Here is a 25,644-nt window from a genome sequence, read left to right on the forward strand (position 1 = left end):
GTGCTGTATGTTTTAAATCAATCAGGTAGTCATAGTTGCATTTACTGTTACTGTTAAAAATGTCATATGAGAAGGACTTTATTTTCTTATTTAATATGTAAAATAAAAAAAATTCTCATTTATATATACAATGAGCAATACATTTTTAACAGTATTTATTTGTATTAGTATATTAATCTTTGTTAATGTTAAAGTTAATAAATATACTACTATATACTATTCATTGTTAGTTCGTGTTAGGTCAATTCCATTAAATATTAACAGAATACAACTTTTAATTTTAATAATGTATACGCAAATGTTGATATGAACATTTAAGATTAATAAAGGCTTGAAGTGTTAGTTCATGTTAACTAACAAATAAATTAAGTTATAACTATGTAGTCAAATTTACATTTATATTTTCAGACATATAACTATATAGTAATATTTAAATGTATATATTCAGTGTTATAACTGCATTTTCAGATGTATTGAAATGGTGAACAGATTGCATGAATTATTCAACAGAATTGTCTACATGTCTAAAATGTGAAACTAATCCACCAAATGAAAGTTTCCTTTGTCTTCTTCAGGGAAATTCATCACTGAATCACACTAATAGATCACTGATTGTGTCTTGAGTTGCTGAAGGAAACAACAATGGTCCTGGACTTTGATTTCAGATGTATCAATAGAATCTTCATGCAAAATTAAATATTAACTTTCCTCCCATGCCTTTGAACTGGTCTGCTCACGTCACGTTACACTTAGATTTTTATATCATTGTTTTCAGTGGTAATTTCGGCAATTTTAAACTTGATTCTGGCTTCTTACATGCGCATCTTAATAAACACATACATACTAAAATTCATTCATTTTTATTACAATGAAGACAAAGAACATTAAATTAATATATTACAGAGTACATATGATATATACCATGGCAACAATATTAATATTATTAAATAAAATATCTTATCTTGTCCCAGATAAAAATATATATATATTTTAACTTACAAGAAAATCAAATCTTACCAAATAATAAGACCATATAATAATAATTTTTGGAGTTTGGTAGATGAGAAAGCTTAAAAATGTCACTGAAAAAGACTTTGCATTGATTTGATCATAATGCATCAGAAGACTTTACAGGAAACATACAACAAAGTGGACTAGATAATATGTCAAAGATATAAAGGAAGAACGTGCAGTTTTGAACAAGTAAACATTGTTGAATGTACAGTAAAAACTGTGAGGCATGTGTTAAATTAGATACTACAGCAGTTAAGAACGATTTGACAAAAAATAAGGACATGATTATATGAATGATCAGTTTTGGTCTTGGGTTTACAAGTCAGTTTAGGTACTAAAAACAATGTAAATTAATTTAAAAGTACAGAAATAAAATATTGTATTGTACTTCCTGCCATCAAATCAATGTACAATAGGCAGCTATAAGGAAGAAAAGGTTTTTGTTGAGGATATTATAAGGAAGTATTAAGTGTTTCAAGAGGAACTTTGTAACCTTTTACAATCTGTAATCACATTTAGCTTGATGTTACTAAAAGATAACATTTCTGTCCACAAAATACAAGTCTACGATTCTTAATCAAGTTAGATGATACTAATGTGATCTTTAACCAAAGAAACCATGGAAAAAAACGCAGACAGTGAGGAGGATAATAGCATTAGCGTTGACCACGTTTCTCCATAGAGGTTTCTCAGTGGTGTCAGTGAGCTTCAGCTTCATCTCTGCCTCCTGTTCTTTAGTCAGTTTTGGGGCATTGCCTTGATCAAAGCCGCAGAACCAGTTGTAGGCCTTCTTACAAAAGCCTGGTTCTTCACGCACCTCTGCAGGGTCAAGAGACAAACGGAAACGGTTGTTATTGGTTATTAAAAGCTAATATGTTACATGTGCAATGTGATTTACACAAATGAGACATGCCTGGATCAACATCCTTTGTTTTTCCTAGAACAAACTACAATCTAATCAAATAATCATGGCTATAACCGAGTCTCAGCATCAAACGGCACACCCACAGACATCCACAGTCCGTTCACTGAGCCACGTGATGCTCGTTGCACACAAAAATGGTGAGATGTTACTTATTAATGATTATGTATTTGGTGGATTGTGCAGATGTACCTTCTGTTTCCATAGAGCTGGAATCCTGTTCTTCAGTCCAGTCATCTAACTCCAGATCTATCCTCTCCTCAGTGCTGTTCCTCAAACTCCAGCAGAGTCTGTACAGCTGCACAACAACAAGGGGCCACAGAATGAGGGGCCGTGACAGAGAAGTTGCTTTTTTATAGATATAAAAATACAGTAGCCATTTTGACTTCCATAGTAGGCAAAAAAATACTATGGAATTCATTGTCTACCGTTAACTGTCTGGTTATCAACATTCTTAAAAATATCTTCTTTTGTGTTCAACAGAAAAAAGAAAGGTTTGGAACAACATAAGGGTTAGTAAATTATGACAGAATTTTCATTTTTGGGTGAACTAAACTTTTAAGAACACTGTAAAATACTGAAGAGTTGTAGTAGTTTTGTTATAAGAAGAGCTTACATGTTTGTCGTCAATGGGTTTGGTCATGAGGGAGATGACCAGTATCAATACACAGGACAGGGTGTAGAGGATGATTGCAAAATAGAGGTAGTGCACACCGCAGATGATCGTGGGACAGTTACTGGGGCTCACGCAGCTGCCCGTGCCATAGGCAAACTCGGTTATCATACGTGCCAGACCCACCAACAGACCAATACACAACCCGTAGAAAGCGCCCTGTGAGGGAATATCAACATTATGTGTCAATAGATAAAAATGAACAGCAAGATTTTGATTTTCTGGAAAATGTTGACTGTTTTTGAGTTGGGAAAAATGTTTTTTTTTTTTTTTTTTTTATATCAAGCTGAATTTAACAAGCAAAATGGAACAAAATATATAAAACTGTAAAATGTGAAGAATTGACTCACTGGTTCATTGACTCGCTTGCAGAAAATGGCGAGGGTGAAGACAGCGGCAATGGGCGGAGCCAGATAACTGGTGATGGACTGAATGTAATCGAAGAGCTGGCCGCTCTGAGCCGTCTGAACGATGGGGATCCATGCAATACTCACACCGATCAGAAACAGCATGAACACCCTGCACACATGAACACAGGCATCTCAGAGCCTATTCACATCATTTTCTGCTCACAAGGTCAGAAAATCAATATCTAACACATACAAACAGACACGAGAACACACCTGCCAGCGAGCATGAGCTCCTTTTCTTTGGCTTTGGGACGGATCTTGGTGTAGATGTCCATGGTGAAGAGTGTGCTGGCGCTGTTAAAGATGGAAGTGAGTGAACTCATCAGAGAGGCCAGCATGACGGACAACATCAAGCCTCTGAGACCTTCAGAAACACACACAGCAGTTTAGACCCATAACACCATACATATCTACCAAAGCAGCCTATTAAAGATGGAAGAGACCGAAATAGAAATATCAGGATCTTACCGTTTGGCATCAGGTCCACCACTAGTTTAGGATAAGCAATATTACTGCAGCCCACACTGGCTCCACAGTAGTCGTCACACTCTTTTGGATCCACACATGCAATCTCATCTAACACAAACAAGAGAATACACACAAACATTAGTTTCACTAATAGTCTTTAACTGTTCACTGACCTTCTGATGCACATTGCATACAAAAATGTCACAAAAATGGGTGCACATTACTTTTGGATTGACAGATTTTCTCAAGCCCACATACCATTTCCACTAAAGGGAATTGTTGTGGAATCACTAATTTCAGATTTACCCTTCCTGGAGTGTCACATCAAATAATGCTATTTGTATACATTTATTAATATTTTAAATGAACTTTTATTATATATTGTCAGTATATTGTCATTTTAGTTTAAGCTTTAGTCATTATGTTATGTTTGTCTGAAATGCAGAACTGACTTTTAATTATTTCATGTCTGCTTTTCAACAGAATTAAAACAAAATTATAATTTTTTATTAGAAGGATAAAAACATACTATGCATTATTATTAAGGTATGATATTAATAAGATATTAAAGAACCAATTAAAACATGCAAATTATTTAGCATTACTTATATAGTAACATAGTATTTATTAATATTTTGAATTACTTTTATTTGTCATTTTAATTTTAGTTTAAATTTCAGTCTTTTTATTATGTGCTTTTGTCATTTTTATTATTTTATATTTCTATTTAGCTTTAATTTTTTATTTAATTTTTAGTTTTAGCAAACTAAAAACAGTCGTGACTAGCTAGCTGATTTATTCAACGATGCATGGTACTGTGGTAGTTGTACGGGAAACACAACCCAGGATGGTGCCAATCTTTCTCACCTGTGTACAGTACTCTGCTGATCATGCCAGGGAAAACCATGAGGAACATGGGCAGAAGTTTGAGATAACCACACAGGATGCAGCCAGCTTTCACATGAGACAGGCTCTTGGCAGACAGGCAGCGCTGCACAATCACCTAAAACAAGACAGAGTGTTTGTGTGAATAACCCAGAGGAACATTTTAGTGCTTGGCATAGTTTGGTCCAGTTATTGGCTGTGTAAATGACTGTTTAAATAGTTTACAAGGGCTTGCTGATTTAAACATTTAGAGTTTGTACTTTTATTTATGGTTGTTGTTCAGTGTATACACTACTATTCAAAGGTTAGAGTTCAGTAAGATTTTTTAATGTTTTTAAAAGTAGCCTTTTATTCTCACCAAGGCTGTATTTATTTGATCAAAAATACAGAAAAAAACAGTAATATTGGGAAATATTATTACAGTTTACAATAACTGCTTTCTATTTTGAATATACTTAATGTACGTATGTGTAATGTACGTCATGAATTTATAATGACGTTTATTGCTGTATTTTCTCTCTATAGTGCCAGAGTACAAACAAAGACTATTGATTACTATTCGTGAAAACATAAACATCTGCCGATATGACTGATATGACTTTTTTGGAAAAATATTTCACTAAACGATAAAATACCCTCAGAGGAAGAACATCCCCATCACAATATATGTGACATGAGTGAATCTGTTAATGTCTGTTTATGCCTAACACATAATATGCATGACGGCACCATTTTCACAAGTTTGTGTTTTTGTAGTTTACATAGATATGATAATGGTATTGTTTTCAAAAACGTGCACTTTGAATCCCATTTTCAAAAGTTTGCATTTTCAGGCCTCCAAAATCCCATTGCTGTGTAAATAAATGGCCAAACTGCATGAAAAACTTTTAGTTTTTAGTTGAAAATGGTGTTGTGTAAACAGCCCCTATATCTGCTTCTCTTTAGCTGTTTGTGTATCTTATCTAATTTAGTGGGGACTAATCAGGGGTCTAACTAAAAGCATGTCTGTTTAAGCTTAGACTCGCTCTGACTAAAATAAGAAACACGCTGTTCATGCTGAGAAACTCAAGATAAAAGTGCAGTTTGTCATTCAAATGTGGACACACATAAATTGATCAGTACCTGGTCAGTGCACCAGTACCAGCCAGCCTGGATAGTAAGACCAAAGATCAGTCCAGGCCAGGGCAGATCGCCGGTAATGGGGTCTCTGAAAATGTGGAATGAGTCTGCACGAGGGGTGTAGCACGATTCACTGATGTTTACACCCACCACTGACGGGATCGCATTCATATAGCGGTCCTTGAAGTTCTCATAGCCTCCGACCTCAGTGAACGCTAAAAAAAAATGGTTGATGTTGAAGCAAGTAGTTGTTTAGCAGACTTTTTTTAATCCAAAACGTTTTAAGTACAAAAAATGTGAATGGACGTACCAAAGCCCATGAGAATGAATGATCCCACAACCATGATGATGGTCTGCAGGGTGTCTGTGTAGATGACTGCAGCTAGACCACCTGTAGAAGAAACAGTAAAGGTTTTTCAAGGAAAATCAACTGAAAATTTACTTTTATAACATTGTCAAGAAACTTTAAATTGAATGACTTTACAAATGTCATGTGGGGTCACCATCTAAAGTAATGACATATTTGGTAACACTTTATTTCAGTGGTCCACTTTAGACATTCTATTGACTATAAGTAACTTTGCAACTGCATGTCCTCTAGCAGTCATTAGAGTATTAGTAAACTGTCTGCTTAATATCTGCAAACACTTTATTTCGTTGGTCCCCAACAGACATTCTACTGACTATAAGTTACTTTGCAAGTTCATGTCAAATTATTCTACTAACCTGAATTCTAACACCTAACCCTAAACTAACAGTCTACTAATACACTAATGAGAGTTAGTTGACATGTAATTACAAAGTTACTCATAGTAAAGTGGACCATCAAAATAAAGTGTAACCAGATATTTTCCTTACACCTTAAATACATTTGAGTGTGCATCTTAATCATAATTTTACAACCCGCCCTTGTAAAACTAAAGTGTGTTTAATTATGTTGAATGTTGAATGTACACTAATTTGCTTCAAAACTTTGTTGGTACTGAAATTTTAAAAATGTGACGCTTTGAGTGCTGTTGAGTGGATTTGTACACCTCTGATTGGCCATTGTGTTGATGCGCTCATTGGATGTGTCTGTGATTGGTTACAATGATCAACGCATGGGAGCTTTTGAAAGCATGCGGAAGTGTTTGAATTTGAAAGTGTTTTGAAAAGGGGGAACAGGAGCAGGAGCTCCTGTGTTTATCTGTGTAAGCGCTCATTAAAGAGAGTCATTGATAACTATTTACAATGTTATTGAAGTGTTGATCATTGAAGCCAATCACAGACATATCCAATGAGCGCGTCAACACAATGATCAATCAGAGGTGTTTACGAATCCGCTCAACAGAGCTCAAAGCATCACATTTTTAAAATTTCAGTACCGACTTGGTACCGAAGTTGGTACTTTTGACAACTCTAATATATTTTAAATGTATTAAGTTGCAGCTTCATTACTACTACTTCAGTACTACTACTTCTTTTTCACAAGGGTGAACTAACCTTGTCTTGTCTTAAGTACTTTAATAGACTTATTGACCTTCATCCACAGTCATGAGGGTCTGCAGTGGTCCTCTATATGATATAATTTCCTGTAGCCTAATGTTTTTTTTAATGCACATTTTTACATGTTGGTCAAACCACATGGCTTTGGTTTGGCTGATAAATGTTTCTCAAAAATATCAAAATGAATTTTAATTCAGAAATTGTTTGCAAGGCAGTGATGTATTAATATTTCTTGATATTATGGTTCGGCCTCTAAAGCCTTAGCAACAGCGATTAGCAGCCACAGGACCATACAAACACTCTCAGCCAAAGCTCATGTAAACATTTACAGCGTGCAGGATCATGTCTAATTTCTTACAGTTTATTGGTGGGCTGGTTTGTTCCTGAGATAAACCTATTACACAACATACCATGGGGTTGACAGAAGTTGAAAGTCACAATGCAGATTGCCTTGCACAGGCTTATCATCTATTGTCAGTATGGGCAATTACTCATAACACATACACATCACGCTACAATAAGCATCCCACTGCATGGTTCTACAACCCTGGACTTTACTCTCTGTTGTAGTATAAACTTCAGGGACCATATAAAAACAATTTGGCATCCCTGAAATGATTTTTAAAAGATGAAATGCAAATGATAAATGTCCACTATATATGGCAAAATGAGTCGCAATGAGCAAATTTTCAAAAATGAGTTGTTCTCATATTCTCTATTAAAGAAACTTGATGTATGATGACAAAATGATGTATGATTTGTTGGAATCCGACAAAAAATGACTGAGCTACACCTGTTTGAAGTCAATAGAGTCAGCAAAGTCAATTTTGAGAAAAATCGAGTTAAAGTTTTCTGAAGGTTCCAAAACAAAATCATCTTGCAACCATACCTTAAAATACCACCAAATTTGGCACAAACCAAGTAAAAACCCATACCTTTTCATTCACAAAGTTGGAATGCTGTGCTTTACAACAATACCAAACTTGTGCTGAGGGGAAGCGCCAGTTGTCGAGAAGCAAGCAGAGAAAAAAGGCATTTTTCATGGTCAAAGTAAGGTACTCCTCTCAGAAAAAGAAAATGTACAAATAAAGATACTTTTAGATGTTTTTAATTGCTATTTGGAGCACTGGGATTGCTAGACGTGGGCTTAATGAACTAATTTTTGTGAAAACCTTAATTTCGACCAAAATAGACGTTTTTCACTTGTTTTGCCTGTAGCTCTAAATTAGCCTGTGCGCATTCCGACTCATTTTGCCAGCATGGGTCACATATATTTATATATATATATACAAAATAGAGTCATATACAGTATATATGGTCATATACTAGCTATACAGTGCAAAGTGTCAATGTAAAGTATGCAGTATTTACATTAAAACTGACCTGTTACTGTATAAAGAGCTGTAATCATCAGCAGAATAATCACGGCCAGGTAAATGTTCAGTCCCAGAGCCTGATTGATGAAAATGGCTCCTGCAAACATATCCGCCTGAGAGGTAGAAATGGAAGAACAATTTTTCAATGTGTGGTGCTATTGTTTGAACTGTCCATTTCAAAACAAGGTCTTTATCTTTATAATCTAAACCCATTTAGTCTGACTTTCACCTGGCAATAAAAGATATTTCCACATGGAAATCACCGTCGTTTTAGACTACAACCTGTGTTAGTGAAGACTTTATGTAAAGATTATCAGCAAGCTAAATTCAGAGACTGGACAGACAGCAATATATTGTTCATAAGTTCCAACTGATTTTTCAATTAATCATTGTCAAAAGACAGATAAGGGGGAAAATGCAAATGTAAGGTAAAACTTTATATAAAAGCATAAGAGAAAAAGTATCTTTGGTTTTTTAACTGGTACACCAAATGGTTACAATTTATTTTAAGCCTTCAGAAGTTTATTTCAAATGTTCATGTACTTGATGTGTTAAAAAAAGTACATATAGTCTCTCATAATAACTGGTCAAAAAAGCTGCATTCATAATAATTAACAAAATAGCAAAATGCTGTTTAAAATCATTTTTGATTGAGTGTAGCATGTTACACTGCTGATAGTATGTTAAAGTATCCCAAAAGTATTGCATGTCAACTACCTCTAAAAGTACCATTCTATTGCCATTTGATACCTGTACTTTTCTGTAAGGGCTCAGATTTTAGATTTTGAACTTACAGAGATTTTGGTGAAAACGTAGAGAAACAGGGACAGCACGGAGAGGTAGATACGGATACGCTGCCCACCAAAGCGTTTCTTCAGATACTCCGGCATCGTCACGACCTGCAGATAACATCAACAAAGGACCATAAAAATTATACCACAGAGATAAAGTACACATTCATCTTGTGTTAGTAAGCAATATTTGAAAGATTTGTTCTGTAATGTTGGTTGGAGATGAAAAAATGTAAGCATACCCCAGCCTTTATGTAGATGGGCACGAAGAGCCATCCTAGAATAATCACAACAACAAGAGCCTGAGAGAGGGGAAAAATGAAAAAAGAGATTGTAATTACAGATATTTGGTTTGATATTTTCTACACATAAAAGGGTAACATTTTACAATAAGGTTTCATTAGTTAACATTCGTTAAATACATTAGTTAACATGAACTAAAGATGAACAATACTACTACAGAATTTACTAGTTAATGTTAATTTATACATTTACTAATACATATTTAAAGTCAAAAGTTGTATCTGCTATCATTAGTTTTGCAATGTGAACTAACATTAACAATGTTATAAATATTGCCTTGGCAACTAACTGAAATAAAATTAGTTTAAATTAAAGTACTTAAATTACTAAAACTGAAATAAAAAATAAATTATAGCTAAATAAGTATATTAAAACAAATCAAAAACTAATCAAAATGACAAGCACACAATAAAATGACTAAAACTTAATAAAATAATATTAAAATGAAACATGAAAATGTAAAAATAAAAGCTAATTAAAAAATAATAAATACTGTAACATTATATAAATAATATTAAAATAACACTGATTCCTGTTTAATTACTTCTTTAATATATTGTTAATATCTTACCTTAATAATAATAATAATGCATAGTATGCTTTTATCCTTCTAATAAATAATAATATATTTTTTAATTGTGTTACTATTTTTCTTTTTTAAACATACATTCCACTCAAACCCTCCAGTGGCGATACCAGCAGCTGCTCCGGTTCCTGCTATTCCCACAAAATGCCCACTTCCAATGTTACTTGCAAAGAGAGAGGCTCCAATCTGAAAAAAAGTTTAAGAAACTTTAAAACAATCTAACTGAGTTGTGCTTCATATTATATTTACTAATAAACACACATTTGATATTCAATGTGAAGGTTTAAACTCAAAAGAAGTACATATTTAAGTGATCTACTACCTTTTTGCATGACAGAATGGTTACAGAATCATTAGCATATTGTGGAACTGTATGTGAAGCGTTTTAAGAGTATATTAACTCTGTCTACTGTTTGACTATATCTGGCAATACAATCACCATAATGATACACCCCATAAAAACTGCTTCTTGTGCACAACCTGAGGTGTAACTCAAACAATAACGATTGGAACAATGAACTTTGTAATAACAAATAAAAAGCTTCAAACTTTTGTATAACTTTAGCATGGACCAAAGCATGACAGCTCCATAAAAACTGCATGAGCAAAGCATATCAGCTGTAATGAATTGTGGGTCGCATCTGGCATCAGTGCATTATGGCCCCATAAAAGATTTCATTCACCCTATCATGATATCAAGGTTCTGAAATGGAGGGGCAGTTAGGGTCATTATCATGCCATATCTGTGATAAAGTGAAATCACTGGTCATGCTATTGATAGATACATAATCAGCTCCTACATTTATGGCCGTTTCAGTCTTGCGTAGCACATTACAACAAAAATTTGCCACATTTGGTGCACTGATTAATCGCTTTTGATGTAATAAAAGATCAGGCAATGTAATTTTTTCTATGTCCATCACATTTGGAGCACAAAACAAAATGCTTTTAAGCTTGCTCATCCACCATCTAAGTCCATTTCCTTACCGGCCACCACACCATACTTCTGCCAGCCAGGAAAAAGCCTCCTACTGTGGCTCGATTGGTCCGTACCATTGCCTTTGAACAGAAAGAGCCATTAAATTCAGCATATAAAGTGTTACAGACACTAAATATTTTAGACAAAATCGCATTTGACTTTATATATGCTTTCATACCTACAGGATCAGACACATTTCACAACAACATATCACATTTGCAGTCTCAAAGTGTTGATGGATTGGCGTTCAATGGCCATGTTTGTTGTTTGATTAAATATGCTTGAATTTTCACAAGAGGTTTTAAAATTATATGGATTTCCTATGTGCAAATACAGGTGGAAAAATAAAGTGTTATCAAGAAATGCCAGTAATATCAAAGCCCTCAATTAAGACTGTACCAAAAATTCATGAGTTGATTTGAGAATAATTGTAAGGTACTGTATGAAACAAATTAAATAATTTAGTAACAGTTTCAAAAAAAAAAAATAAAAAATATTTAGCATTAAATAGATAGAAGTATCATTAAGTTACCACATATTAAGCATTATAACAAAAAAGGACCATTTTAACAATTAATTTTCCTAAAAGATTTCAGCATTTTTGCAAAAAACACACACACCTGTGTTGCATTGGAATTATTATATTATCATATATTATCATATTATAAACTTTGTGCAAAATCAGTCATAATCAACATTTTTTCTTCAGACTTCAGATCTCACACAGCCATTGTACATTTATTTGTTGACGCAAGGTTAACAATTCACAAGTCTGTCAATGTTAGAAAAATGTTGGTTGATAGAAACCCCTGGCCACTTACCCATACTCCCACAGCCAGAACCACCAGAAAATATATAACAATCACAGAGATGTCCGCTGGATTGTTAACATATATGGTGACATTTCTTCTGTTCTCATTGCGGAGATAAGAGAATCCAAAATAATCTGCCCCCATTTTGATGCTGTTTGAGCAGGGCAAGTGGAGCACCACAATGCTTCCCTCTCTGACACGACAGTAAAGACACCTGGCTCAGACGTTCACCTGCAGGTGTGTGACCGTGTGTGTGTGTGTGTGTGCATGTGTACGCTTTCACTTATATGTGTGCGTCTACAGATGGGTGTGACCTCCTCAGAGTTAATTATAAAAGTGTGTTTGTGACTTAGAACTGTCAAAAATATGAGATTGAGAAACATTAATGATTAACTTATATAGGGGAACGTGTGAGACTGGGTTCCTGCAAAATGTAAAAGAACATTTCATCAACCACATCACCTGCATCTTAATTAATTGGTTTCACTGATTCAGCTAAAGAACAACTACTCCAATTTATGGTCCAGACATTAGAGTACAGACTGTAACATTGGTTACAAGGACACCCTGAGGTGAAAAGTGGCATTGCAGCTTGAAGACAAAATAAAGTGACAATGGATGATGAAACATCTAACTAAATTTTGCATACTGGGCTCCTAGATACCACATTTAATGGATATGAATCACCCTTCCATCCCGAAGCGATACAATTGGAAAGATCAATTCTGTTCTACTGAGAAAGTTTTAATGGGTAGGCTACTCTGTTCAGTGCCTGATTAAAAATGACTGAAAAATGCTTTGAAGTGTATTTATTCTTAATCATGAAAATACGTGAATTAATATCATGTAGAATTTATATAATCTAATTACATACCACATTAAATTACCAAAGCTAATACTTGTGAAATTAAACATTTCCCTATGTGTTTTCAGGTTCAGCTTAGCATAGCATTAATGGGTTAGTTCACCCAAAAATGACATTTCTGTCATTAATTACTCACCCTCATGTCGTTCCAAACCCGTAAGACCTTCGTTTATCTTCGGAACACAAATTAAGATATTTTTGATGAAATCTGAGAGGTTTCTGACCTCCCTATAGACAGAAACGTCATAACCAATTTCAAGGCCCAAAAAGGTAGTAAAGACATCTTTAAAATAGTCCATGTGACTACAGTGGTTCAACCTTAATATTATGAAGCGATAAGAATACATTTTGTGTGCAAAAACAAAAATCCAACAATTTATTCTCTTCCCTGTCAGTCTCCTACACTGTTCATGTTGTAAACACAGTGCAGCACTTCCGGGTTCTACGTCAGAACGCCGGCTCAGTATTGGCTGACGCTGTACATGTGAGCTGGCCAATAATGAGCTGTTTCTGTTGGTCAACGTGTAAATCAGTGTAAAAAAACAAAGTGGAATCTGCATGGGGAAACCTTTCGCCCTTACTCAAAATTCTAAATCACATAGATTCCTATTGAAATGACTAGACTTCACCCACTAAGCAACGATAAATGTGACGCACCACAATTGGCTAAAGGCACTGCAAGAACGCTCACAGTCTCAAGACCTTCACTAGCAACTACTGTCTTTACAAACTTCATTTTAAGGTGTCCTTGTTACAGTGTAATTATACAGTTAAATATTATACTGAGCAGCATTAATTAACATCTGCCAGCTGAAGCTAACAGGATCATGCTAATCAACCAAATCTTGACCCCTTACATGCTCTTTTTTTCAACTTTTGGAACACAACAAAGTGTAACTTTTATAAATCCTTTGCATTTATCCTCTACTGTAGGATAAGCTTAAAGGGATAGTTCACCCTGGAAATAAACTCACCCTCAAGTTGTTCCAAACCTGTATCAATTTCTTTCTTCTGCTACTTGAGAGTGAGTAAATGATGAAAGAATTTTCAATTTTGGGTGAACTATCCCTTTAAATGTAAGATTTACTAATGACTATAACAGAGCAATAGCCACTGAGACTGTCGAAACATCATTCTTGGGTGTATCAACAAGGAAACTGCATGATTTTTTCCCACTATCTTTTAGTTTATTAGATAACCACATTTCTTTAGAAACCTGCTAGAACACACTAACTGTGGCTAAAGGAATCAATCATTAACCAATGATGCCTTGAACATTTTCAGGTTCAGATAGTGGATGAATATATGTCTTGTTGGTTATATCACAATACCATTTGTTGAGCAGCCAAATCTCAATGTCTATGATCTATCCTGTTTGCTCTGGAAATCTAACAGGGAAATTCATAGTCTGCTCTCTTTTGGTCCAGACATTGAAGGATTACCTTTAAAGTTGCACAGATTTAAGTTAAAAACAGATCATTTGGCATAAGGTCTGGATGAGAAAGACATCATTGGATTTATCAACTCTCAACAATCCCTTTGAAACACCATCATATCTCATATCTCAATATTTATCTTTAAGAGGTTAGGTCTTATAGTTATAAACACCGACCTTCTACACGGCCTTCATTTTATTCACTTAATTATACTATTATAAATTGATCATACAATATAAGTCTTGCATATCACTATTTATGGTCTGTTAAAGACATCTGTGCCAGAATTTTTACACAATCAAAAAGAACAAGATGACTAATGGGTTTCTCAGAAGTGGCTCCAAGATTTAGGCATCTTCCATCAACATGCTCCACCCCAGAAACAACTTTCCTATGCAGATGATGTCATAAAATGTCATGTGGTGCAATAATCATGTAAAAGTGACATTTTTTCCTTATACCTTGAGTGTGCACATCTGAAAATTTTATTTTTTTTAAACAAATATGAATTGTTAATTGATTAATATCATTAAAGGTAGAGTAGGCAATTTCAGAGAGGCTAGCAATAGCAAGCTAGCTTTGAAAGCATGAGATCCCACCCTCCCTTCAGTGCGTTCTCTAAAGCCACGGCTCCTCCAAAACACATGAACACACACAACAGAGTCTGCAAAGCATCACGAGAAGAGAGACAGCGTTAAATTACCTCATGTCTCCAAGCACATAACATTACAATTAGGGATGCCAAGCTCATGTACTTGTACTTGTACTCATAAAAATACCCCCGAAACCAAAGACCGATACCTCACGTGACATAACTGACAGAATTTTCCGTGCACAGAGACACTGGCAGCAGCAGCAGAAACAATGTCAGCCTCAGAGGTGTGGAAATAAATGATGACAACACACACATTGCGAACTGCATGCTTTCAATCACAATTCGTTATCAATTAGTCAAGGTGGGATAGGCGGAATCACGCTGACTGAAAGACCAGAAGCGCTCTCTCTCTTTCTTGCGCACGATCCCAGTTCTCTCAGACAGCGCGCGATCGGTTCTCCTTGCACCTGAATGGTCAAATGCACACATAGTTGGCAAAATGTCCATCGTGTAGAGTATCTCAAGTAAATACAGTCGGTTATGGCTTAAGTGGACGTAAACATTTGGGTGATATGTGTCAGTATCCATGGATTCGGTCTTAAAGGGACCATAGCCTGTATTTGTCATTACTGTTAATAAAACAACAAAAGATGTTAAATAAATGTATACATGGTAAATAAACCTACTGTATCTGAAAAACAAGTTTATTTAATTTGTATCTCTATAGTATTTGTTGTATTGTTTGTAATTTGTTTGTAAATTCCTTTATATATAACAACAATTATATGTATTGGTAATTATGCCCCTTGAAGGTTATTGGACACTGTGAAAATTTTGTTCTTTAAGTTTGTGACAAGCACATAAAAATTACTTTTTTCATTAGAGTAACAATAAAGAATCTGTCCTACATTCATTAGTATCACTGTGTTGTGCTTGGAAAACTGCAACATCACCAAAAAAAAAAAAAAGAGAGAAATTAATAAATTTATAGGCATCGATATTGGCGAGTACTAGAAAAAAAAAAGTATCAGTACTCGTACTCGGTCCTTAAAAAAATGGTATCGGCGCATCCCTAATTACAATACTAATGAATGTAAACAACTTACAGAGCTCTTACTTGACATCGTATCATTGCATTTGGACTGATTGGATGAACAGTTTTTGGTCCTGAGACTTCCACAGAAGATAAATGTATATGTTTTAATATTCAGACCACTTCTATTTTTTATATATCACGATGTTGAGAGAGTTTTAACCAGTATAACAAAATGTGTTTCTAAAACAAATTGCCTACCCTACCTTTAAGTTTTTGGGGAGTCGCACCACATGACTTTTTACACCCTGAACTATCTTTGGCTTGTCATAAAAAGGCCAAATGATCTGATATATTAAAAGACTTATTGACCTTGATGTATAGTCATGAGGGTCCACAGAGTTCTTCTCTATGATGTAATTTCCTGTTTTGTTTTTTCTGTATGTTGGTTGGACCACGTGACTTTGATTTTTCATCAAGTTTTCAAATATTAATAAGTTTTGTTAAAATATTATTTTTTTTCTAATAAATAGTAATAAAAGATTGCCAAATTACTTAAAGATTTTCTCATCAAGGAATTCTTTCTTTTAATGAGGCTTATTTATTTATTATATCAGGACAATTGTATCACACTGAAATTTTTGACTTCATTTAAAATTAATTTGAATTCAGCTTCATTTGCCAACTCTATTTCACAAGAACATTCAAGTATTTTACAAAGTTGCAATTTCATACAAATTCCTACATAGTGATTCATAGTAAAACGTATGTATTGTAATAAAAGAATGTAAGCATTAACCTGCTACCTCTAAACCAAACTCTCAGTGGGGCATGAGCAGGTTGCACAAAACATATAAATGAGATTTGCCGAAACGTGAAACAGTTAAGAACAGTCGTATGATTGTGTTGTGAATGCAGATCATTGTTGACTAAAAGCAAGAAAACCATTTTGTCAAGCCATGTGTGTGTGAAAGAGTTCAAAACAGGGTAAAGTTTGTAATAAATGAGTGTAACCATAATAAAGTGCCAGAGATAAACTGCATTTTGAGAGTTCCCATGGTAAGCAATGTCTTTAATGTCATTCTGTCATAACCTTGCATATGTTATCCTAATCAAAAGACTCTTGATCACTGCATCTCATAACAGAGTGTCGCCCACATTTTGGATGACGACATACTGTTTCGAGATCAGCAGATATACACAATTCACAGGGCTAGCAAGATGTACAAGGTGAGCTTGGGGGAACGACAGACAAACACATTCAAGCAGTGAAGGAGGTACAGATCAAAGACAAGTGAAGAAGAAGAACAACGTAGTAAGGTGTAACATTAGCACTATACTGTGCCACATACTCAAGATCTCATCCTGTAATAAGTTACAGAGTCTCTACGAAGATCGAGTCCTTACAAGTACACACTAAATGTCACTTGGAGGCCAGGGGCTGTATTACAGAAGCATCCTAACTTACAATCCTATCTTATCTGTTTAGTAACCAGGTTAATTTCACTTGGGAAACAGAACTATTTCAAATCTTCAGCCAAGAATTAAGATAGGAAGTTTCTGTAATACAGCCCCAGTAGGCAATCAGTGACTCTTTGTGGGGGGAAAGAAGAGAATCATATACAGAAAAAGAGGTCAAGGATAGAAGAACAGGAGTAGGTGGGAAAACAGAGCAAACAAGGGTAAATATATACCCCTTTTTCCACCAAAATGTTCTTAGAACCAGCTTGAGGGCAGAACAAGTGACATAACTGACCACTGACAAATAAACATGCCGCTTCACTGTCTTTTTTTTTTTTTTGACAATATATATTAGCATTCAGAGTAATTTGATTTGGTGTTTTAAGGACATCATGACAAATATATAACAAAAGAAAATGTTACATTTTTATATGCTGTGTTTTGAGAATACATTTGAACATCCAAAATAATTTAAGTTAGCGTCCTTATATCATAAGCAATATATAACTAACAAAATTAATAGGATTCAAATTGTGCATATATTCTAAAATCCTTTTAATTTGTTATGAATCATTTAGGAATACATCTGAACATTCAATGTAATTTGAATCCTTGCATTTATGAGTATGATATATTAAAATTCATAGTAGTTTTCATAGTAGTCAATTTGCCTGTATGATATTTGTAAATAAAGCATTTCAAATTTGCTTACGATTCTTGCAGTAAGAATCAGGTTGCAGTAAGAATTGCAATGCATTCTAACATCCAGAGTACATCGCAAGTAATGTATAAGGAATAAAATGACAATATGTGTGAACTGAATGCTTTATATATTTTGCTTTGGGGGCTAGTTTTGTTTTGCGTCTTGTATTTTTTTTGAAATCTTGCTGCGGACATGTGACATTGTCGGTTCCAGGTTCAAGACAAGCAGGTTTTAGAGGCCAACGTCAATTTTCATCCCAGAACCACCTTTTCTGCAGTGGAACAGTTCAGATTGGGTACCGGCATCCTGTTGGAGGAAAAGGGGTAAAACAGGTGAGAGAGCAATCAAGGGTCTGAAGGGCTGCCCTGAGGAACCAAAGAAGAGCATTGAGGTGTCACAAAGAGACGAGAAAAATGGAATGGAGAAGAAAGAGAGAGAATAAAGGAGCAGACAGAGAGAAATAAGATGTAGCATCAAAGAAGGGACAGACAGGTGCTACTACAGCTAGAAGTGAGAGCGGACATGGCTGATCTCTCAGTTATTGGCATCTCCTCCTTCGCTGTCCTGCTGGTCGCTGGTCCACAGGGTGAGGTTGTCCCGCAGGAGCTGCATGATGAGCGTGGAGTCCTTATAGGAGTCCTCGTTCAGATTGTCCAGGTGGCCGATGGCGTCATCGAAGGCTTCCTTGGCAAGCTGGCAGGCCTGCTCGGGTGCGTTTTGGATCTCGTAGTAGAAGACGGAAAAGTTGAGCGCCAGGCCCAGGCGGATGGGATGGGTGGCCGGCATGCTCTTGCTAATATCGAAAGCCTCTTTGTAGGCGCCTTCTGATGATTCGACTGCAGAGGCCCTCTTTTCGCCGGTGGCCACTTCGGCCAGGTACCGGTAGTAGTCGCCCTTCATCTTCAGGTAGAAGACCTTGCTTTCTACCTGGGTGTCGTCACAGTTCTTGATGAGGTACTGGTCCAGCAGGGTGAGAACGTCTTGGCACACTGACTCCAGCTCCTTCTCGATGGTCTCTCGGTAGACACGCACCAGTTCCAGCTTCTTCTCGTTGCCATCCGCCGCCGTCTTCTGCTCTATGCTGGATATTACACGCCAAGATGACCGCCGGGCCCCCACCACATTCTTGTAGGCCACCGAGAGCAGGTTGCGGTCTTCATTGGACAAGGGCTCGTTCAATTCTGTGACCTGATGGTGCAGAAGGCCAGATGTTGGGTCAATAAACGCAATTATATTCGCAACATATATTTGTCTGAAATAGGGACATTATGGTGCTGTACTGACCATCATATCTATCAAGATCCTGGATAAAGAATAATGCGCAATTTTGTTTTCAAATATTGTTAGTAAATGTTGCCTAAAATGTTTAATTTTAGTGTACAACAATTACCTTAATTAAATTTGATCAGCCTACAAGAACTCTTTTTATCCTGGGATAGAAAAGGTTTGTTTGAACAAAAAAAAAAAAAAAAAAAAAAAAACTGATGTTATTGCAGCCAAAATTGATATTTAGACTGTTATAATTATTAATAATAGTAATATTAACGAAAAGCGTTAATATTAACCAACGTTTTGCGCATTCCTAATATTATCCAATATGTTGCGCATTTCTAATGCAATGTGAATAAGATACCCAAACATTTGTGACTACATTATTGCACATTAACATCATGTCATTTATGATCACTGGATAAGGATTGTTAAATAATTTTTAGACATTTTGCTTTCAAACAGCAATTTTGAATGAATTATTTTTGATGGCATGACCTCCATTACTTTTTAGAACTGTAATAATTTCCATTACTTTTCCAGGTCTGACTATTTCAAAATTCCTTGATATTTCCAGGTTTACCATGACCATGAGAACTCTATAATGAATACGTCAATGTCAAACAGCCAAAGTGGCATAATAATGACAGTATCTTATCAAAACGGGTGATTAGGGTGATGCTGCTCATAGTAATAACGTAAAGGATAAAAAAATAATACACTGAATAAAGCAACTGTGTCCTGTTTGACCCACACTAACTGACTGACTGACTTTCATCCTTTGTGCTCAGATGTCAAACCAGACAGCTGATGCTGCACTGCTGGCACACATATTTCGTTTAATTTTGTGACTATAAATTAAAATGAGCAGTTGAGACAATGTAAGTTTTATATGAATACATAACAGAGTTCATAATTTAAAACCTAGCTAAATTTGTTTTTTTATTCTATTTTCTCAGAGACACGCATACACAATGGATGTGGATGAGTGTGTCATAGCGCCGCCCATGTTCATCCACTGTAACAATTGATATACACGATACCGAACCGAAACCTACAATTTTTTAGCATTATGTAGCGTCATCCGTCCCGTTTTTGTCTGTTGATTACTTATCATCTATCTTAATTTTTAAATGCACATTTGTTTTTACCCAACGTTTAAATTATAATATATACAAAAATTAAAATCATTTCATTATTTTATCACCCTCATGTGGTTTCAGACCCCCATTACTTTTTTTCCTTTACAAAAAACAAAACGCGAGGTTAGGCAGAATGCTAGTGCTACTTACTGACAGCCTCAGTCACCGTTCACTTTCAATGCATCTATTTTTCCATACAATGAAAGTGAATGGTGACTTAGACTGTCATTCTGCCTAACATCTCCCTTTGTTTCAGGGAAGAAAGAAAGCTATGAAGGTGCAGAGACATGAAGGTGAATGCATTATAACAGGATTTTCATTTGAGGTGAACTGTCCCTTTAACACCGCACATTTTATATATAACAAAGAGGTCCTGCTCGTGACAGAAGCGAAAGCTTCTTCAATTGTATAAACTAGAAATGTACCTATATTTGAGCATTATTTAAATAATTAACAAAAAAACTCTCAATGCATCTATATTATTTTTCAATAAGCTCTTAAGGGCTGATTGTGCATGAAAGTATATTAATAATGACCCACCAGCTTCATCGCGGAGGCCATGTCATCATAGCGCTCCGCCTGCTCCGCCAGACGGGCTCTTTGGATCAGTTGTTCCCTATCAGCCATCCTCTCTGGTCAAATGCTGTCGGTTCGCACCGGGGTTCGGTCGTTTCTCAGCAGAACACACTGGTTGTGCGAGATAGAGCGCGCTCCGGTCAGCACACAGGCGCGAGCAAAATCTGGAGCAGCCGCGCACGTGAGGTTGGAACGGCGAGCCAAAGGTTGAAGTTGCAGATTTATATATTTTTTGTATGTCTATATTTTTTGTAACGCTGTCTTTCCCCTCCCAGCCCTCGATATCCTCCAAGTTTCGCCCGATTCTTTTTTTCTCTTTCGTCGTGTGGGGTGCTGCTGCTGCTGCAAGCGTCCTGTCAATCCCAGCGAACAGGGTGGAGGGGGAGTTGGAGGGGGGTGCGCGCACTCGCTGTATTTCACGGTGACGTCATTTTCTAAAAATAGCCGCATGCCCTGCAGCCGCGCACCTGCGCAGTGAAGTTTGCTGCATTGTTCAATGCAGCAGCACAGCGCGCATGCGCGCGATAAGAAACTCTTCCGCATTCAAATGAAGTGATGCTTCTGTCTGTCCAAAAACTGATGATGAAAGGATCATGGGATTCATAGACATGCCTCCTTAGCAATCTTTGTCCAGACCTGAATGGATTGATGTGGACAGATACGTATTTTCAATGTGAACAAAGGTCACGTTTTTATCCGTGCACTGGCTGATGTCCGTGCAACGTTACTGCTGAAAACATGCAGTTGCTGCATTATAACAACAGTGGGGCTTTATTACATCAATTTGACCTTGGGGATAATGTAAAGAAAGTTGGATCTATTATATCTTTAATTTATTTTAAAATTCAACTTAACTACTGATTTTACTTTGATAACCAAAATGCAAAGGTGTTTACAGATGTGCATCATCTCTTAACTCCTGATCAACCCCTTTACTAAGCTCTTAATTCTCAGGAAAAAAACAATTTACCCAAATCTAAACATGGAGCCAGGCTTATGAAAATGAACATCAATGGGACCAAGCATTATATAGCCATTATGTAAAGACAGTGTCTCAAGATCTAGTATGACCCACTAGCAGTTAGTCAAGGGGCATTCAGAGTGTTCAGTATCAAATTAGGCCAATCTACGTTTTTATCTAACTGATTTTAAATAAGTTATGAACAGTCTTAAAGAAAAAAAAAAGTTGTAAGACTAGTCTTAGCAGTTTATACAACTGGCCCGATATTAAAAGAACATTTGATAAACTCCGCCCACCTTGGTTACTGTTGCTTGTGCAAAATCAAGGCAAACTCTGCTCAGTCAGCTGACAAGAAAAGCATAATTTATATAATTTGCACATTTCAATAGCATTTTACAATATTTCTGTAAAATGCAGAAAGAATTCACAACATTTCTGTAAAATGTCCACTGAAAACAATCCAAACTTCCAAAGACTTGTATTAGAAAAGAGAAAAGGCTTGTCTGATAATATGAATGATGATAATAATATGGATAAAATTGATCCTGTTATGTACAACTTACTGAAGACCTGCTGTTCACTCAAACCCATTAAAAACTGTGATGGCTTCAGGGCCAAAAGCATTGTAGGTGCATGTGCTGACACTCTGAAAACATATGACTCATCCATTTGAGTGTTTTATGATGAGGCTGTTTGTTTATTCCTCTCTGATTAGATGATAGCAGCAGTACATTAGCTCTTAAAGCAGAGGCGAACTGTCTCGGTTTTCTCTGACAGTATCTATTGCCTTTCCTCCATTCTCTTTTTTCAAGGGGCACTGGCGTTCATTTTCTCCACACAACTTTCCCAGAAGATCACCAGTCGATTGTCCTTGTTGGCACAAAAGTCTGTGAAATCTCGTAGCAGGCGGTCGGCCAGTTTCTCGTCCCCCAGCACGCCAGTCCTCCAGACTTTGGTCAGCATGGTATTGTAGGCCCAATTGTAGCCCACTCGCTCTTCAGAACCAAACAGGCTCTGACTGGCAGAGGTGGTGGAGTTACGACGGCGCCGCTGTCCACTGGAGTATTTCCTTTTTGAGTAAGGCAGCTGAAGAAAAACTGTACCTGGATAAAGAGTTCCGAGTGATAGCGATAGAAACAGCAAGACAAAAAGATGGAAAGAATAAAGAAACAAGAAAGATTTCTATCATAGTATTTCCAACCACAGTTTATATTATTCTTAAAAGCATGTACCTGTTACATGGATGTATTGGGGTTTGTTCTCTGATGGAAAGTTAAAAGCCGATGCTGAGAACTTGTCTTGTACAAAGCCAAACCTTCAAAAAAAGGGAAGTAGTTTCAATATGAGCACACAGATCAATACCATTCCAAAGAATAAACTAAATTTAACTGTAAATTAACTATATGTGCTTAAGTTTGCTCAAATATTAACCCTAAGAATGAGCAGTGGCGACACTGAAATATTAATTCTGTGCTCTCTTTACCTGGAGAGTATGGCCTCCTGAAACAACTGCATTCTGTCCCAGTATGTCTCTGGCTCAAACCCTAAACAAGTAAAGCAGTGTTGTAATGGAGGATATCATACATCTACTTTACATTATACCATGGTCTGTCTGAATACTCGATTCTGATTGGTTGGAAGGTGTGCAATAGAACAGTTTAATGCACAGGTATTTATAAGGAAATTTATCAATGCTGCTATTTTATTTATTAATAAAATAGCTTTGCTACTGAATCACTGTATTATATTTCTCAGCAACGAGGGGGTCACATCACTGTTTTTGAAGTAATTAAACTCACAGCTTCACTGTTAATATAGACAAGTATCTCTCATCTCATCTCTCAATAATGAATTCAAATAAATGATCAAATTAATTAATTCAAATAAATGTAATCTTATGCACTACTTTATCTGTGTCTGATTCCAAGTGGGCAGAATGTTAGATCTAATGAGCCGTAACTGACGAAAATAACCGCGACTACTCTCTGCTTTTTATTGGGGGTTCTTTGCCTCCACGTTGTGCATTAAAATAGTTTAAATGGACAGCTAGCCGTGGATTATCTCTTACATAAATGACATAGGCATTGTGAAGAGTTCAATCCATCCAAGATGGTAAAGGATAGAAATGTTGATTATAAATATACAAAACAGAATATTACCCAGAATATATATATATAATATATTATATATATATTATATATATATATATATATATATATATATATATTTTTTTTTAGTAACGTGTCCAACATTCCACACTTTGTTTTTTTTTTTTTTTTTTGTATTGTTTAGTTAAGCACATCATCCGGGTATTAGAAGTGCACTTTTTCTTTTTGGACTTTTCAATGTGAACACACTACTCATACTATAAAGTGGCATAGAATAGTGCATAATTATGCAAATTGGGACAAACCTAATGTATTTGCTAGAGTCATTCATGTTTCAACATTGTTACTTTTCCTGCCCTCACCTTCAAACAGGTTATCACAGCCCTCCTTTAGTAGGCACTGGATGTTTAAGGGGATAAACAACTGAGCACGGAGAGGGTCACCATATAGGTACGATGACAAAGCGAAGGGCACCTCCAACACAGGTACAAGCAAGAATCCACAAGATGCCGCCTTTCTGTGCCAGCCTTGCACCTGAAAAAGAAGAGTGCAGTGCTTTAGGACTATATCTCAAACTTACATGTTATGATTGTGCCCTTTCTTGATACCATCTAGTTGACTATGATTGTTTGTCCTGATATTATAAAACTGTCATCAATCACCTCAAAGCCAGCTATATTCATCCTATGCTTACCATTTCAAAGAGTACGGCTGCAGTGACAGCCATCCAGTGCAGCTTGATTTCAAAAGCAGCATTGAGAGAGAAGTTGCCATGGTAATAGCAACTGCACCATTCCGTCCGATCACTGCGATTGTTCACATCAACATCCAAGGTGACTGTTTTCTGTTCTGGAACTGTGGCGGCTGAGAGAGGAGGGGTAAAAACAGAGCGAGAGAGACAGGAAGAGTAGAAATGACCAAGAGGATGAAATGACAAAGAGGTCAGGCACAGAGTCATTAAGACCATAAACAGGTCAATGAAGAGTAATTGTGATGGAGTTTATGGCAGTTAGTGCTTAGTTCATGACATCTAACATTGTGAATGAATTGAAATAATGATTCTCAGATCAGGGATGATTTTCCATCATGCAACGTATTAAAGGTAAATAAGATGTATGAAGCTTCTATGGCAGAAAAACACTGAAAGCTGAGTGCATCGCACAATAAGCAGAAAGGCGATGGGTTGGCAGAATAGCTTTGCTCAGGTTTGGGAACAATGGAGGAACATAATTCATCCAGCGAGAACAGGACAGATGGAGGAGAGCAGGAAGAACCCATACCACAGCACTACTGGACCACAGCCACTATTTCACCACAGCATGCACTACTCAAAACAGTGGATTGATTGGTGTACTAGGGCATCAGTGCATGCTCTGATTTGAGGAGCTTGCAAAGTAATTTGTGCCCCGATTGAGTAGAACCACAGCATTTGGAGAGTGCATGTACCGTCACACTGACTGATGGATAATTGGGTTTGTTATAATAGCAGATTTGCAAACACTGTCTACATCAATCAGTTTGAAAGGGAGTCATGATGTCATCAACATGATTTTGGCATTGTGGGAATGAACAGGATGAATTAAGGGTGGACTACTTTTCTACAACAGCATGCAGTCCTGGAATGGAGAAGAGTCACACAAAGTCAGATGATTAGATTTGAATATGTTAAAAA

The 25,644-nt window shown here is 36.2% G+C and overlaps 3 protein-coding genes across 8 annotated transcripts in view; all 3 read right to left on the reverse strand.

Moving 5' to 3' along the window:
• Positions 1 to 844: 844 nt before the first annotated feature.
• Positions 845 to 12,089, reverse strand: slc5a1 (solute carrier family 5 member 1). The gene is made up of 15 exons (XM_051909110.1): positions 11,833 to 12,089; positions 11,020 to 11,091; positions 10,114 to 10,218; positions 9,386 to 9,445; positions 9,147 to 9,251; positions 8,360 to 8,465; positions 5,802 to 5,882; positions 5,495 to 5,706; positions 4,355 to 4,490; positions 3,488 to 3,595; positions 3,233 to 3,383; positions 2,960 to 3,128; positions 2,553 to 2,768; positions 2,129 to 2,234; positions 845 to 1,833 (listed from the first exon to the last, which is right to left on the reverse strand). The coding sequence occupies exons 1-15, from the start codon at positions 11,965 to 11,967 to the stop codon at positions 1,619 to 1,621; spliced, it is 1,977 nt and encodes a 658-aa protein (XP_051765070.1). The 5' UTR covers positions 11,968 to 12,089; the 3' UTR covers positions 845 to 1,618.
• A 4,705-nt stretch (positions 12,090 to 16,794) lies between these two features.
• ywhah (tyrosine 3-monooxygenase/tryptophan 5-monooxygenase activation protein, eta polypeptide) lies at positions 16,795 to 21,303 on the reverse strand. Its single transcript, XM_051909138.1, has 2 exons — positions 20,868 to 21,303; positions 16,795 to 19,104 (listed from the first exon to the last, which is right to left on the reverse strand). The coding sequence occupies exons 1-2, from the start codon at positions 20,952 to 20,954 to the stop codon at positions 18,451 to 18,453; spliced, it is 741 nt and encodes a 246-aa protein (XP_051765098.1). The 5' UTR covers positions 20,955 to 21,303; the 3' UTR covers positions 16,795 to 18,450.
• Positions 21,304 to 22,210: 907 nt separating this feature from the next.
• Positions 22,211 to 25,644, reverse strand: part of depdc5 (DEP domain containing 5, GATOR1 subcomplex subunit) — a 32,387-nt gene continuing 28,953 nt past the window's right edge. For all 6 annotated transcript variants that reach the window (XM_051909114.1, XM_051909115.1, XM_051909112.1 and 3 more), the window contains 5 exons: positions 24,667 to 24,836; positions 24,335 to 24,506; positions 23,348 to 23,408; positions 23,097 to 23,179; positions 22,211 to 22,967 (listed from right to left, as the gene is read on the reverse strand). In XM_051909114.1, the coding sequence (XP_051765074.1) occupies positions 22,672 to 22,967; positions 23,097 to 23,179; positions 23,348 to 23,408; positions 24,335 to 24,506; positions 24,667 to 24,836 (782 nt within the window). In that variant the 3' untranslated portion in view covers positions 22,211 to 22,671. The remainder of the gene's footprint in view (positions 22,968 to 23,096; positions 23,180 to 23,347; positions 23,409 to 24,334; positions 24,507 to 24,666; positions 24,837 to 25,644) is intronic.

The sequence above is a fragment of the Ctenopharyngodon idella genome, chromosome 10 (genome assembly GCF_019924925.1).
Source record: "Ctenopharyngodon idella isolate HZGC_01 chromosome 10, HZGC01, whole genome shotgun sequence".
Lineage (NCBI taxonomy): Eukaryota > Metazoa > Chordata > Actinopteri > Cypriniformes > Xenocyprididae > Ctenopharyngodon > Ctenopharyngodon idella.